Raw genomic sequence first — 17,152 nt, 5'->3', positions numbered from 1 at the left:
TAAAATGCTGAAATGTGATGTGTTATGTGCACAAGAGACACACCTCTTGGAGAAAGACATCCACAGGCTTAAAAATGCACAGTTCCCCCATATTTTTTGTACCCCAAACTCAGGCAAGAAAAAGGGGACGTTGATTGCTATCAAAAATTCTGTGGCCTTTCAACTTATACAAGTAACTTATGATAAATGTGATAGGTTTGTAATCATACAGTGCCTCATTAACAATGAGAAATACACCTTGGTCTCATTATACGCTCCTAATAAGCATCAAGGCAGATTTCTCAAACGTCTACTTAAACGAATTGAGAATAATAAATTTGGTTCCCTAATACTATGTGGGGACTTCAATAAAGTACTGATTCCTCAATTAGACAAGAGTAGGAGCAAACCAAAAGAAAAAAACACAGATATCTATAACATTTTATTCAGGGGAAATCTCTATGACACATGGAGAACTTGTAATGCCTCAGAAAGAGATTATACTTTTTTCTCTCACCCCCACAAATGCTATTCTAGAATTGACTTTATTATTGCTGACCAATGGTTACTCCAGCGTGTGATCAACCCTAGCATCGGGACAATCACTTGGTCGGACCACGCCCCAGTCTCTATCTCTATTAATGAGCAATATAATCGAGTTCCCACCTCCCCCTGGCGCATAAACAACTCCTTACTAAACAAAGAGGAATACAATGCACAGATAAACAAAGCCTTGACTGACTTTTTCGAAACTAATAAACCGGATGACACGTCCACCTTTAACAACTGGTGTGCACACAAAGCAGTAATCAGAGGTCACCTTATCAAAATTGCGGCAACAGCAAAGAAAATAAGATTAGCTAAAACAGAAGAATTGTTGCTTAAAATTAAGAAATTAGAAGATCTTAATAAAAAGAGAACCACGAGAGGTCTAACAATCGAATTAAAACAATTAAGAACACAACTTCACCAATTGTTATACCACAAGTGTGAATACGCCCTGAGAAGGAGCAGAATGATCTATTACTGGCAGGGTAATAAGGCTGGGAAGATGTTAGCTAACAAATTTAAAAACAAAACATTGAAGGCTAAAATACCCTATATTTTTAAACCATCTGGGGATAAAATCTTAAACCCACAGGGGATAGCTGAAGCCTTTGCTGAATACTATGGTCATTTATACAATTTAAACAAAGATCCTCTCACCAAACAACCTACGCAGCAACTTATAGATGGCTTTCTAGATTCGGTCAATTTACCGTCGATCCCGAGTGATCAAATGACACTCCTTAATGCACAATTCACAGTATCAGAGGTACAAAATGTCATTAAACAACTCAAGATTAATAAATCTCCCGGACCAGACGGTCTAACAAACGAATATTATAAACAGTTCTCTCAGATTATAGCCCCTCACCTAGTATCAATGTTCAATCAGGCCACTATTTCAGGTCGTTTTCCTAAAGAAATGCTACAAGCACTAATAATTACCCTCCCGAAACCAGGTAAATCTCCTGACAGACCCGAAAATTTTAGACCAATTTCTTTGCTAAATTGCGATTTGAAAATATATTCAAAAGTGTTGGCCAACAGGCTGGTTGATATCCTTCCTTCTCTAATCAATATTGATCAAGTAGGATTTATTAAAAATAGACAAACGGTAGATGGAACTAGAAGACTAATCAACATCCTTCACTATGCAGAAACGCATAACACCCCTTCTCTGCTCCTATCATTAGATGCAGAGAAGGCCTTTGATAGGATCCATTGGGGTTATCTAGAGTCGGTTCTGGATAAAATAGGAATAGTGGGCCCGTTTGGGAAAGCCATTTTAGCTCTATACTCCGGTCCTTCCGCCTCCGTATACTCAGCCGGATTTTTATCCTCACGCTTTGACATTACAAATGGAACTAGACAGGGATGTCCCATGTCCCCTTTAATTTTTGCGCTTTTAATGGAACCTCTGGCTGAGAAAATAAGGTCTTCTAGTTCAATTTCCGGAATCACAATAGGGAAAAAGGAACACCGTATAGGTCTGTTCGCTGATGATGTAATAATAATATGCTCTTCCCCAACCACGTCCCTTCCAGAAATAAGTAAAGTTTTATCAGAATTTAGTAATGCGTCTTACTACAAAATAAACACTTCTAAGTCACAAATTCTGAATATGGGGCTTTCCCAGAAAATGGTAGCACAACTTAAAGCATCATTCCCCTTCAAATGGGTGGAAGACGCCCTGCCTTATCTAGGGGTTAATCTAACATTTCCAGTCTCAAAATTGTTTGACCAAAATTATATTCCTCTCCACAAGAAAATCATTGAGGACCTACATAACTATAAACACCACGGTGTTTCTTGGTTAGGTAGAATAGCTGCCATCAAAATGTTAACTCTTCCTAAGATTCTCTACACTTTTAGGAATGTTCCCATATTTGTGACAAACGCTTTCATAAATAAACTGCAATCCATCTTAATGAGATTCGTATGGGGGAAAACCAAATCAAGAGTTAAAGCAGATATTCTTTACAGACACATGCGTGAGGGGGGATTGGGATGCCCCACTTTATTACAATACTATAGAGCCGCTATATTCGACCAATTAAAATCGTTATGGTCACAGGATGCTTCTAAACATTGGGTTTCCATTGAATCATCTGTATTGGGAAGGCACTCATTAGCAATATTCCTATCTGCTTCCTCTTTATTTGGGAACCATATGAGGTCCACACATCCTACAATAAGGGCAATCACGGAGTTATGGCACCACCTAGTTATTAAACATAGCCTGTATTCTACGGATTATGAGAAATCTAGTATTGCACTACTGATGGCTCTCATTCCAGATCTTGACATCTCTACTTGGATGGCTAATGGATTACTCCACATGTCCGATTTATGGGAAAATGACATCCTGATACCCTTCCAAACTCTGGCCCAAATGTACAATATTCAGAAACATGACTTTTATAAATATCTACAAATTAGGCATGCACTGACATCCATACCCAAACCTCTCCCAACATCAGAATCCAAATTAAGCAAATGGTTAGCAAATAACTCATCCTCCAGAGGTAATATCTCCCAATGTTATACATTTTTACTAAACTCCTTCCCAAATGACTTGCATATATACAAACAAAAGTGGGAACATGATCTTGAGGTCACTATATCTGAAGATCAATGGAACTCGGCCTTCTATGCTGTCTCATCGATCTCCAGATGTACTAATCATATTGAAACAGCCAGAAAACTCTTGTATAGATGGTACCTCACCCCGGAGAAACTTCATAAATTTTACGAAGAATCAAGAGTGTTGGAGATGTAGCAATACAGGCACTATGTTGCACATCTGGTGGAAGTGTCCACATATCCTGGAAGTGTGGAGAAAAATGGGTCGTTTTCTGTCAAATATATGTGGATACCCAATTATCCTAGATGCCCCATTATGCTTGTTGGCAATTGGTGCCGACAAGTATGATCGCACTCACAGAGCAGTTATCCTACACACTATTATAGTGACTAGATTCAAAATAGCAAAATACTGGAAAACCAATAAAATCCCATCCTTGTCAGAAATTATTCAGGGAATAAACAACAACTGCTGGTTTGAATCTATGATCGCCTCTTCCTTAAATAAAAAAAGCTCATTTGACAACATGTGGGATGTTTGGACCTCCAGCCAGTATTGTAATGCGATACACTAGATTTATGGATATTCACACATACAAACCATATATTATTGTGCAAAAATACCATTGAGACTCCCTGATGTATTCCCTTACATATTGTTTTATTGTTCATAATGATTTATTGTACACAAAGCTATGATATTGGACTGATACCTTTGTTATGTTAAGTTATGTAAATTTATTTCTATTTTTACTATGTTAAGTTTTGTAAGTAAGCTTAGTTCCTGCTTACTTGTATGTTCGATTTGAAAAACTCAATAAAAACAAATGTGATAAAAAAAAAAAAAAAAAAAATGTTATTTTTCACGCCAGATTTCCCCAAGATTCTTTGAAAAAAAAACTGTGAACAAAAAAGTGATCACACCCCTAGATAAATTCTCTGAGGAGTGTCGTTTTTCGAAATGGAGCCATTTCTGGGGGGTTTACCATCGTTCTGGCGGCTCAGATTCTTTTCATAGATCAAATGGGGATGTTGAACCAATTATACAAAACTTGGGCCCTGAAAGCCTAAGGGTATGTGCACACTCAAACTCCAAAACGTCTGAAAATACGGAGCTGTTTTCAAGGGAAAACCGCTCCTGATTTTTAGACGTTTTTTTTTAATTCAAAGTCGCGTTTTTCATGCCGTTTTTGGAGATTTTTTTTCTATAGATTTTTTTTCTATAGAGTCTATGAAATACGGCTCCAAAAACGTCTCAAGAAGTGACATGCACTTCTTTTTCGCGGGCGTTTTTTTACGCGGCCGTTTTTGAAACGTGATCTCACTGTGCTGTCACATACACCTCCATTAACTTTACTTGAGAGTGAATAGACCTTGTCTCCAGCCAGGACGCGATGTCTATTCACACTCCCGACACTTCGGTAAACTTTCTGTGGGACTTAATCACACAGCACAGCGTGCTCTCGCTGTGCCATGAATAAGTCCGGCAGTAACTTTACCGAAGTGTCGGTAGTGTGAATAGACATCGTGTCCTGGCTGGAGACAAGGTCTATTCACTCTCAAGACACTTCAGTAAAGTTTATGTGGGTGTATGTGACAGCAGAGCGTGATCGTGCTGTGAATACAAATGTACATGAATGGAGAGAAGTGTATGACGCTGATTGATCACTGATTGGTCAGCGTCATACACTTTTCTGTGCAACGCCCAGTTGGTCAAAAGTTTTAAAAAAAACGCTCAGTTGGTCATTAAGAAACTAATTAGCATAAAACTAAAATTGTTCATAACTTGCTCAAAAATGATCGTTTTTCAAAATAAAAACCACTGTTATCTACATTACTGCGCTGATCAGATTATGTAGGAGATAGGGCGCTTATAATCTGGTGACAGAGCCTCTTTAGGACTGGGTATAAAACCTAAAGTATTAATACATTCCCCCTATTGTCTATGCAGCGGATTTAGTGCTTGGAACAGAAAAATAAAGCCCTCAACAATGTAACAATAGATTAATAAATTGTTCAGCACAGACTAGATAAAAATAAAAACAAAATAGTCTTCATAGATGGGGAAGGCTTCTCTCCATTTAACCCCTTAACGCCGAAGGACGGATATATCCGTCCTCAGCAGCTGCTAGTTCGCGCAGGAGGACGGATATATCCGTCCTGTGATCGCGCGGGTACTGACAGTTTACCCACGCGATCAGCGGCAGGAGCACGGCTGTTATACACAGCCTGGCTCCTGCTGCAACTGCCGGAATCGAAGCACGCGCCGATTCCGGCAGTTTAACCCATTAAATGCCGCTGTCAACAGTGACAGCGGCATTTAATGTGTTTGACAGAGGGGGGAACTCCCTCTGTCTCCCGATCGGCGCCCCCGCAAACAAATCGCGGGTCGCCGTCGGGTTTCCATGACAGCCGGGGGTCTAACAAAGACCCCCAGGTCTGTCTTCAGCATCTGCCTGTTAGGCGATGCCAGAGGCATGACCTAACAGGTTGCCTGTCAGTTTTACACTGACAGGCAATAATGCTTTGGTATACGAAGTATACCAAAGCATTATATATGCGATCGGCATATCGCATAGTGAAGTCCCCTGGTGGGACTAAAAAAAAAAAAGTAAAACCGTTAAATAAAGTTTGTGAAAAAAAAAATAAAAAAAATTACAGTCAAAGTCAAATAAAACTACTTTTTTGCCCCAAAAAGTGGTTTTATTTAATAAAACGGTCAAAACAAATCACACATACACATATATGGTATCCCTGCGATCGTAACAACTTGACCAATAAAATGAACACATTAATTAAACCGCCGGATGAACGGCGTCCAAAGAAAACGCAAAAAACAACGGCAAAATTCTCTCTTTTCTCCCATTCCCCCCATAAAAAATAAAATAAAAGTTCATCTATAAGTCCTATGTACCCCAAAATAGTACTAATGAAAACTACACATTGTCCCGCAAAAATCAATCCCACGTACGGCCACATCGACGGAAAAATAAAAAAATTACGCCTCTTGGAACGCGGCGATGCAAAAACAAGTAATTTTTTTCTAAAAGGGTTTTTATTGTGCAAACGTAGGAAAAACATATAAAACCTTTACATATTTGGTATCCCTGTAATCGTGCCGACCCATAGAATAAAGTTAACATGTTATTTACGCTGCATAGTAAACGGCGTAAATTTATAACGTGAAAATTAATGCTGGAATAGCTGCTTATTTTCAATTCTCTCCTAAAATAAAGTTAATAAAAGTTAATCAATATGTTATAAGCATCTAAAAATGGTACAATTACAAAATACAACTCGTCCCGGAAAAAACAAGCCCTTATACGGCTATGTCGACGGAATAAAAAAAGAGTTACGACTCTTGGAATGCGACCGTGGAAAAACAAAAAATAATCCTTGGTCATTAACGTGCAAAATGGCCCGGTCATTAAGGGGTTAAAGCAATCTATTGTTCTCGGTTATCCGCTATTGTTGGTTGAAGATAGGAGAGGCTGAGCATAATGATTGACAAAGTCCAGAACAATGTCTACCGCTTTTAAATTCTTGCTTGGCAACAGGGCACTCTTCACTATGCACAGGCCCAGATAAGTGGGCACACAGGCATACTGGGACCTGTAGTTCCATACTACCTGCATTGTAGATCAGTGAAGTATTCAATATAGCCTCGTCTTTGGCGGTACGTTTGCACTTGGAGGCAGGAAATTGCCTCTGTAAGGCTTCGTTCACATTTGCTTTAGGGTCCCGTTCTGACGTTTCGTCGAGCTTCCCGTCAGAACGGAACCCTGACTGAAACAAACGGAAACTATATAGTTTTGACGGAATCAATACTGTAGTCAACTGCACTATTCATTCCGTCAAAACGACGGAACCCTTGCACAACTGAGACAAACAGAATCCATTGGCACCGGATCCGTCACCATTGAAATCAATGGTGATGCAAACGGAAAACTATGGAACGGGCCCTGACGCAGATGTGAATGAAGCCTAACACACCGTGTTCCAAATTATTATGCACATTGGATTTAAGTGTCATAAACCTTTAATTATTAGTTTTTCAATGAAACTCTTTGGATCATGTTAATCAATCTCAGACACCTGTGATAATTAGTTTGCCAGGTGTGCCCAATCAAAGGAAAACTACTTAAGAAGGACGTTCCACATTATTAAGCAGGCCACAGGTTTCAAGCAATATGGGAAAGAAAAAGGATCTCTCTGCTGCTGAAAAGCGTGAAATAGTGCAATACCTTGGACAAGGTATGAAAACATTGGATATTTCAAGAAAACGTAAGCGTGATCATCGTACTGTGAAAAGATTTGTGGCTGATTCAGAGCACAGACTGGTTCGTTCAGATAAAGGCATAATGAGGAAGGTTTCTGCCAGACAAATTAATAGGATTAGGAGAGCAGCTGCTAAAATGCCATTGCAAAGCAGCAAACGGGTATTTGAAGCCGCTGGTGCCTCTGGAGTTCCGCGAACCTCAAGGTGTAGGATCCTCCAGAGGTTTGCAAGTGTGCATACAGCGAATATTCGGCCACCCCTAAGCAATGCTCACAAGCAGAAACGGTTGCAGTGGGCTCAGAAATACATGAAGACTAATTTTCAAACCGTGTTGTTTACTGATGAGTGCCGTGCAACCCTGGATGGTCCAGATGGATGGTTGGTGAATGGCCACCATGTCCCAACAAGGCTGCGACGTCAGCAAGGAGGTGGCAGAGTCATGTTTTGGGCTGGAATCATGGGGAGAGACCTGGTAGGCCCCTTTAGGGTCCCTAACGGTGTGAAAATGACCTCTGCAAAGTACGTAGAGTTTATGACAGACCACTTTCTTCCGTGGTACAAGAAGAACCGTGCCTTCCGTAGCAAAATTATCTTCATGCATGACAATGCACCATCTCATGCTGCAAAGAATACCTCTGTGTCATTGGCTGCTATGCGCATAAAAGGAGAGAAACTCATGGTGTGGCCCCCATGTTCCCCTGACCTCAACCCTATTGAGAACCTTTGGCGCATCCTCAAGCAAAATATCTATGAGGGTGGGAGGCAGTTCACATCAAAACAGAAGCTCTGGGAGGCTATTCTGACATCCTGCAAAGATATTCAAGCAGAAACTGTCCAAATACTCACAAATTCAATGGATGCAAGAATTGTGAAGGTGATATCAGAGAAGGGGTCCTATGTTAACATGTAAGTTGGCCTGTTAAGTTTTTTTTGATTGAAAGAGCTTTTGATTTCTATAAATATGACCTCCTGATGCTGCAAATTCAACAAATGACCATTTTAGTTCTCTTTACAACCTTTAAAATGTTTTGATCTCTGTTGTGAAACAGCGCATTTTGAGTTTTTTACTTCTAAAAAAATAAATCTGTTATCATTAGGAGATTTGTTCAATAAAATTCGCATTATACTCCAACGGTTGATGGCTTGAAGATTATACTGACTGTCATTTGCATCGACTATTTAGGAAAATCAGCGAAAAATAATATTTGCATAATAATTTGGAATGCGGTGTAAAATAAATGACATTAATATCCTGCGTGGTGACATCATATACCAGTCAGATTAGGGTTTATGAAATCGGAATAATTGGTGTCTGGCGATCTCAATGATTTTACATCGGACCCTTCTAGTTCTGTTCCGCCAGTGTACATTGACACATTTTCTGTTTTGTTTAGGATGCTAGTTTCGCCATCACAGATTTTAGTTTACTGTATTCTAATAATGGTTTGTTTGTTATAGGTTCTTTGGGAGGAAGAGCGATCACAAAAGCAGCTAACGGAGAAGCAATCCTTTGTTGACTTGGGATGTGGAAATGGACTTTTGGTCCATATTTTAAGCAATGAAGGGGTAAATATATTTTGCCAGGAAACTTTGAATTATGCGCCGTTACCTTAGTTGGACAAACCTGGTCGCTATTAAGACTAGAAAATAGTCCCTGGCGACTGGGTTTTGCTCCCTGTGATTCATAAATTCTGTGGCCGGGTGCATCCACCTGGTGTCAAATGCATGGTGGTGGATGATGTCGTCAAGTTTCATCACTTCTGGCGGAAGCTGTCGCCGATCGCTCCTGCCAGGCAGAGAATGTACATAGTGGCTGTCATTCAATGTCATCACTGAGAACTCATCCTTCATCGATCTACGTTAGTAGAGGCTGATGCAAGCAGCTACAAAAGTTTGTACGTATATAGCTTACTGCTGACTGGGGGTGCATAGCGGGAGTGCGTTGGACTCCTTGCTTTGACTACTGGGAAGAGGCGATTGGCCGGGGTTGTTGTTGCTGTGACGACTGCAGGTGGAGGGAGTCCGAGCTGTGACTACTAATAGGGGGTGGGAAGTTCTTGCTGTGATGATGATGAAGGAATTGGGCTGGGGATCCACCTACAGTTTGTGACCACAGGAGTGTGCTAACACGAGGAGAGGTGAATGACAAGTGTAATAAGCACTTGGCAGTCTTGTTGACACAGTGACCGGTGACCGGGTTGCAGCTCCACTGTATCTATAACATGGCAGCTAATGGTTACAACTTCCTGCTAGTGAATTATGAAGAAGGAAAGATCTGCAGATCACAAATGTCTGATTATAAAGGGAAAGGCTCAACAACGGTACTATATATGAGAATAGAAGTGCGGTGAAGGTTCTATTTTTCACTTGAAGTGTATTAACTTGGGAGTTGTAGCATTACAAATAATAATTACAATAGCTGACATTTTCTATGTAAAATATATTTTTTGTAATTCATTTTTTTTTTTTTACATGTGATAAAAGCACTCCGGTCGAGGCATTGATGTCCGCAGGAGAAAAATATGGGATATGTACGGGTCACAAACTATTTTGGAGGTAATCTAAATTTGCTCTATGGTGTCACTGGTGACATTTACGTTGAAGTAGCTGTGCGCTCCATCAGACACCGCCTGAGAGCCAAACAATGTGATATTTAAACATGAGATGTGCTCTGCTTTTATATTCGGCAGTTTATAGGGAATTCTGCTTTTTTTCCCTCTTAATTTACCTCTGGCTAATTTATTCCGCAAAGCCCACTTCCTGATAGGTTAATGACCGTCGTCTCTGGTGAAGGCAATTAAATCAATTACATTTATCTCTTCAAAACCTTTTACTGTAAAATTCAGCAATTGGGAGCCAGTCCAGGATGATGTGGCGGTCCCTGTGGTTGGGTTGTTATTCTCCACTGGGGAGAACGAGAAATGCGAACAGTAGGTCCATTATGGCTGGATACGTTCGCCAACGCACGACAAAATAGCCACTCTTATGTGTCACACACAAGGTGCTGTTAGAATTATTTGCTTTAACCCTTTCAGGACCAAGGCCTTTAAATGTCTGATTGTCCAGAGCAAAATTTCACAATTTTGATATTGGGATTTAATTTTTATTTATTTTTTAAACTTTGGTTAAATATTTTTTTTTTCCTCTTTTGCGGCAAATATGGGGCTTTAATAGAATGCCAAAACATGACATTATATACAGTGGATATAAAAAGTCTACACATCCCTGTTAAAATGCCAGGTATTGTCATGTTACAAAATCCGTACAAGATGAATCATTTCGGAATTTTTTTCCACCCTTAATGTGACCCATAATCTGTACAATGGTATTGAAAAACAATCTGAAATCATTTAGAGGGGAAAAAATGTCTTCCGTTTTAAATGGCCCGTTAATTTCCATCTTGTGTGTTGAATGCAGGGAACTTTTTGCACGCCCTGCCGTTGCTTTACAACGGATCTGTGAAAAACGGACAGCACACGGATGCCGTCCGTTTTTTTTGACAGACCCATAGACTTCAATGGGCCCCACGGTCACTGAACGACGGACAAAAGTAGGACATGCACTACTGTTGACAGAATGGATGAACGGAACTGTCCAAACAACAGAAGTGTGCATGGCCACATAGAAATGAATGTGTCGGGTGCTATCCGTTAAAAAAACAGCACCCTGAAGAAAATAACTGAACTGTGCATGAGGCCTAAGGCCACATGCACACGACTGTGTATTTTTTCCCTCCCGTAAATACAGGTCCTTTTGTCACAAGTTTTTAACCCGTATTTATGGACCAGTAAAAAAAAGGGGGGCTGGAAATGATATCACAATCCTGTCCAAACCCCTTAAAAGGGTCACATGATCGCTCAGACGCCATTTTCGCTGCTTCTCTTTATTCAAAAATTGAAATCCCCTGACGTCGCCTAGCAACACTCCCGTAATTACGGATGCGCACACGTAGCCACCCGTAATTACGGGAGCCCCATAGACTTCTATGGGCTGCCCGTGCCGTAATTACGGCCTGAAATAGGACATGTTCTATATTTTTCAACGGCCCGGGCACCTTCCTGTACGCAAACGGGAAGGCACCCGTGGCCAATAGAAGTCTATGGGCCCGTAATTACGGGCGTTTTTACAGTCGCGTGCATGGGGCCTAAGGCTGTGATCACCTTTTTATATTTGTGATATATATTTGTGTTTGCAATGTTTTTTTTATTTTTATGCATGAAATGTGACTTCTAGATTTCAGAATTTCCGTTTTCATCCTACTGAAGATGATATCATTTCTGTCTTTCCCTCAGGAAACTGCCATTACACCAAGTGATAATTCCTTATTTCCAGACACAGATTGGATAATTGGTAACCATTCCGATGAGCTGACACCATGGCTTCCCGTGATCGCCGCACGGTAATGAAATACAAATGATTTCACTTTCTTAAAGGGACACTAAATCTAAACCGCATCCGCTCTCACCAATCCATACTTCCATATTTTCTTTGCTCAAAAGCCGTGACTAACTTACCTTCCTTCAGGCCCCACAGACCCCGGAGGCAACTGCTACCTCTGCGTCCTCTATAAGCTACATCCAACATCCCTGCTACAAAGTCTTATGGAGGAGGGTGCGCTTCAATGTACCCGATCCATGGATTTACTATCACGCTGCACAAATTCAACAGTCAGGTTAAAGAGTTAGGTTTGCTCTGGGTACTGTCCGGTAGAGGTTTTTTTTTTTCTTAGTCTATTTATGTTAATAATGGGGGAAGGGCAAGGTTGTCTTGTCTTCGTTATATGGCTGGCACAGTACTCTTGATCATGTAGGTCTATGAGGATTTTGTGTAATTTCGCTACTGACCTTATGCAGGTGTTCTCATACAATTTATGTGCAGGAGGGGGTAATATCTGTTGTATAATTTATAACCAAAAAGTTATATAAAAAATATGATTAAAAACCAGATAAAGTTGCACCCTGATTTTAGCCAATTTGATACTATTGTATTTCAGGTAAAGTGACCGCGTATTGCCAGCATGTGCCTCATTTGCTGATCGTGGGGGTCGGAGTGCAGGGAATCCCATATTTAAAAAATGTGGTGCCCCTTTGACATTATTTTTTTCTGCATAGTGCCGCTCCTGTCCAAGTGCTGTGCAGAGAATGACATCACAGCCTCATCCAAGTGAATGGAGCTGAATTACGGTACCTGGATAGCGCCTGGATGGCCGTATCACTGAGCAGAGGATAATACAGAAGGCGCTGCAGAGCACAGCAGAGTGCTGCAGCACCCTATTATTCTAGAGATCAGTGGGGGTCTCGGCAGTTGGACTCCTGACCGGCCCATATCTTGGCAATATGCTGCCACATTACCTGGCAGGAATACCACTTTAAAGAGGACCAGTCGCCTTTTCCAGACATGCCTGTATTAATAAATATTTTAATTCCCCATTAAATAACAATTTTGAAACTTATTTTCTCAGAAATCTGAATTATTCCTCAAGAAAATTTATGAAAAAATTGGCAACTGAGTATTTCCTCATTATCTCATTTCAGAGGGGCGTGTCCATACAGTCTGGCACTTATTGGACAGTGTAGGGACACACCCCAAATTGGTAACACTCCGCTGTCAATTTATTCCTAAATTTCTAGGAGGAATAACCGAGAGTTCAAAGAAAATATGTTTGAACATTTTTATTTCATGGGCAATACAAGTATTTATTTAAACAGATGTGCCTGGGGAGGTGACAGGTCCTCTTTAAAAATTGACAGTGACCTTGTTTTAAAAAAACCTTGATAAATACACACACAAGTTTTTATATTTCTGATAATTGTTTCTACCAGATTTGCTTCAGCTGTTTCTCTTCTGAAGTGGCTCAGGTTTTGCAAGAAAATTGAAAAATGTCCCTTCTGCTTAGAAGCTATTAGCTATGGTTGCGATAACAATAGAGTTGCCCACTCCAATAGTACGTTTAAGTGGGCAGACCATCTGTTTGTGTATTACCTTGAACAACATCTTCTCTTCCAGATCATCTTATTCTTGCCGCTTCTTTGTATTGCCGTGCTGCTTCTTCAATTTCTATGGGAAATACAACAGAAAATCCAGTAAAAAGACTCAATACAGAGAATACCTTGATTTTGTCATTGAGGTTGGCGCTCAGTGCGGATTCATTGTGCAAGAAGATTGCCTGAGAATCCCGTCAACTAAAAGAGTAAGTAGCCCCTTTCTTTAGATCCATCCATAACTTTAAACCAGTTTAGTAAAAGTCTGGTAATTCAACACCCCCTGGACTAGAGAATGTCAGACTAATAAAAAAAAAACAACTGTCAATCAATTTTTTTTATTTATATTGTCTACTTTATTTATTCATAATCCATAGTAAAGTTCTTGTACTCCATCTCCATGACCGGAAAGCCACATTTCTCCTTGGCAACGACTGTGTAAGGTCAAGGAAAAAGATTGCAGCAGCGATTATACAGCAGTACAAATCAGTGTAGCTGAGAATCCAGCACTGGGGTGACAAAGAAATCTTACCAGCAGCCTGTGTGTCTCTTACTCTGCTCCTGTTTAGTGGAAATGTACGAGTGGCCAAGTCTAACATCTCTCTCTGGTCTGCTGGCCTGCCATTAAAGTATGGTGACCGAGCGAATCACAGAGTTTACAAACCATCTTTTTTTTATTATTAGGTTTATCTTTTATATAAAATTGAGATTTAATGGTATCTTAACATTGAAACACCATTTTATACTTGAATCTACATGACAACTTGAGTAATTTTGTAAATACATTACATCACTTATCTTGTACTGTATTATGCTCCAGAGCTGCATTCCCAATTCTGCTGGTTTTGTTGGAAACCAACAACAAGCTTGTTGACAGACACACCGCTTACAGAATTGATGAGCTGCTTTTTATACGGTCGCACACTTGAATGGGGCTGGCTGCAGTTCCCTGCAATGCCGTTGGCTAGTAGCAACAGTAAAGGAGCCACAGTTCTAAGGCAACGCTGTGGCCCCTTCATTCACAGGATCGTTGGAGGTCGGACCCCCACCAATCAGAAAGTGATGGTATATCCTAGGTATATACAATCGCTTTATGTAATGGGAATAACCCTTTAAGTTGAATAAATTGTGAAATATTTAGATTTTCATGGATTTTAATATCTTGTTCCTAATAACATAACTACAGGTGTGCCTTATAGGGAAGTCCAGGTGCTACGTGCCTGCAGAGGAACCACAGATGGATGCACAGAGATCCCGCTATATCTCCGGTCATTCAGCCGAGTCTTCAATCTGTAAACGTTCTGGGCCCTGTGAAGATAAGAAAGACTCTGAAAATGGTGACGTAACCTCAGACCGTATGAACAATTGTCCCAAGACGGAACATGGAAACTGGATATCGGGGTTCAGACCTAGAGATAAAGTGGAACAAGTCAGGAACTGTGCTTTACTACCCAGGGACTTTATAGATGAGGTGGTCCTGCAAGTCGCACAGTTATTACTCTGTTCGGAAACAAAAGAGAAGGACCTCCTGTCTACGGATGGAGCAGGGCAATTATGGAACACGGGCAGTAAGTACTTTTTTGAAATATATATGAATGCCGTCTCCATGTCTCAGGTTTTCCTGCTTGAGATTTGATCCTGCAGACCTCTTCATGAGCAGTATGCAAATTGCCAACATCTTATGTCCGTTCTGTCACAAGGCTGTAGGCTAAAGAAATTACTTGGGCGCCTTTTGTTCCTAAATCTAAAAATGTTAAAACCAAAATGTTATATTTTTTGGTTGCCAAATTAAAAATCCATATTCTATGTAAAATAAAGCATTTACACTAGACAGTGGACTGACTGGCGGGAGCATTTACATAACACTATGTGCTCCATGCTCTGGTAGCCACCACTAGAGGGAGCTAAGGAGCTTACTGCATACTATTACACATGGAACTCCATAATAACACAGTATACATTAACCCCTTCCCACAAATGGGCATGACTGTATGTCCTGATTAAAAGTGCATTCCCGCAATAGGGCGTAGAGTGACGCCCCTTAGATGAAGCGAGCACAGGAGCTGTGCTCTCCATCTTCAGCGGTTGTCTGCTGTAATATACAGCTGACATCCCGCTGCAACGGTGGCGATAGTTACCGCAAATCGCTGCGGTCTACAACAAAAGAAAGGTGAAAACAAAATAAAGTTTGAAGTAATAAAAACAATAATCGCCCTCTTTCCCTGATCAAGTCCTTTTAGAATTGGAAAAAAATACAAAATAAAAAAAACTATACATAATTGGTATCGCCACGTTCGAAACGGCCTGAACTATAAAAATATCATGTTACTTTTACCGCACAGTGAACACCGTAAAAATTTTTTAATAAAAAACAATAACAGAATTTCTTTTATTTTTTTATCACCTTGTCTCAAAAAAAAAAATGTAATCAAAATAAAAATGACAGCTCTTTCCACAAAAAACGCGCCCTCACACAGCTCCGTCAACCGGAAAATAACAGGTTAAAACTCTCAGGACGCAATGATGCTAAATGACGGCCCAGACTAATTTTTTAGGTCCAGTAGAATTTCACTAAATACCCCACATCATTATTTGCTGGACCCCACAGGTGGACCCCGTAGATGCAGCGGAGATGAGGAAACTTTAGGGCCTTGTGCGGCTTATAGGGCTAGTGAAGAAGTCAAAGATTAGGAAATACTGGAGCGCAGATATTTGTATAATACCCAATAATCCCGGCCTGTGCATAAAGGATTGGTTCAAAGCGACCACACCAATCCATGGATTATTCATTCTCCCCATTTATTAAATCATCCCATTATGCCCTGATGCACTCCGCACAGTTTACATATACCCTGATGTTCTCCGCCCAGCTTACATATACCCTGATGTTCTCCGCCCAGCTTACATAAGCCCTGATGCACTCCTCACAGCTTACATAAGCCCTGATGTACTCCTCACAGCTTACATAAGCCCTGATGCACTCCGCCCAGTTTACATATACCCTGATGTACTCCGCCCAGCTTACATATACCCTGATGTACTCCGCCCAGCTTACATATACCCTGATGTACTCCGCCCAGCTTACATATACCCTGATGTACTCCGCCCAGCTTACATAGACCCTGATGTACTCCGCCCAGATTACATATAGCCTGATGTACTCCGCCCAGCTTACATAGACCCTGATGTACTCCGCCCAGCTTACATATACCCTGATGTTCTCCGCCCAGCTTACATAAGCCCTGATGCACTCCGCCCAGTTTACATATACCCTGATGTACTCCGCCCAGCTTACATATACCCTGATGTACTCCGCCCAGCTTACATATACCCTGATGTACTCCGCCCAGCTTACATAGACCCTGATGTACTCCGCCCAGATTACATATAGCCTGATGTACTCCGCCCAGCTTACATAGACCCTGATGTACTCCGCCCAGCTTACATATACCCTGATGTACTTCGCACAGCTTACATATACCCTGATTTACTCCGCCCAGCTGAGCACAACACATTGGGCACTGAAATGGCATATCCGTGGAAAAATTGCAATTTTGAATCTGCAACATCTATTGTGCACTAATTTCTGCAAAACACGTGTGGGGTCAAAATGCTCACTACACTACACACTTCTAGATGAATTTCTTCAGGGATGTAGTTTCCAAAATTTTTTGGGGCTTTCCACTGTACTGGTACCTTAGCGCAATGCAATTTGGTGTCAGAAAACTAATCTTGTAAAATCTCCACTCCAAAAACCAAATTTCACTCCTTCCCTTTAGAGCTT

The 17,152-nt window shown here is 40.7% G+C and overlaps 1 protein-coding gene across 2 annotated transcripts in view; it reads left to right on the top strand.

Annotated features, from left to right (window-relative positions):
• Positions 1-17,152, top strand: part of TRMT44 (tRNA methyltransferase 44 homolog) — a 65,100-nt gene that overhangs the window by 36,943 nt on the left and 11,005 nt on the right. For both annotated transcript variants that reach the window (XM_075857501.1, XM_075857509.1), the window contains exons 5-9: positions 8,846-8,953; positions 9,872-9,943; positions 11,680-11,786; positions 13,394-13,577; positions 14,555-14,936. In XM_075857501.1, coding sequence (XP_075713616.1) covers positions 8,846-8,953; positions 9,872-9,943; positions 11,680-11,786; positions 13,394-13,577; positions 14,555-14,936 — 853 coding nt within the window. The remainder of the gene's footprint in view (positions 1-8,845; positions 8,954-9,871; positions 9,944-11,679; positions 11,787-13,393; positions 13,578-14,554; positions 14,937-17,152) is intronic.

Source organism: Rhinoderma darwinii, chromosome 1 (genome assembly GCF_050947455.1).
Source record: "Rhinoderma darwinii isolate aRhiDar2 chromosome 1, aRhiDar2.hap1, whole genome shotgun sequence".
In the NCBI taxonomy this organism is placed as follows: Eukaryota; Metazoa; Chordata; class Amphibia; order Anura; family Rhinodermatidae; genus Rhinoderma; species Rhinoderma darwinii.
Note: the sequence above shows the minus strand (reverse complement) of the source record. Positions and strands in the feature narration are given on the sequence as shown.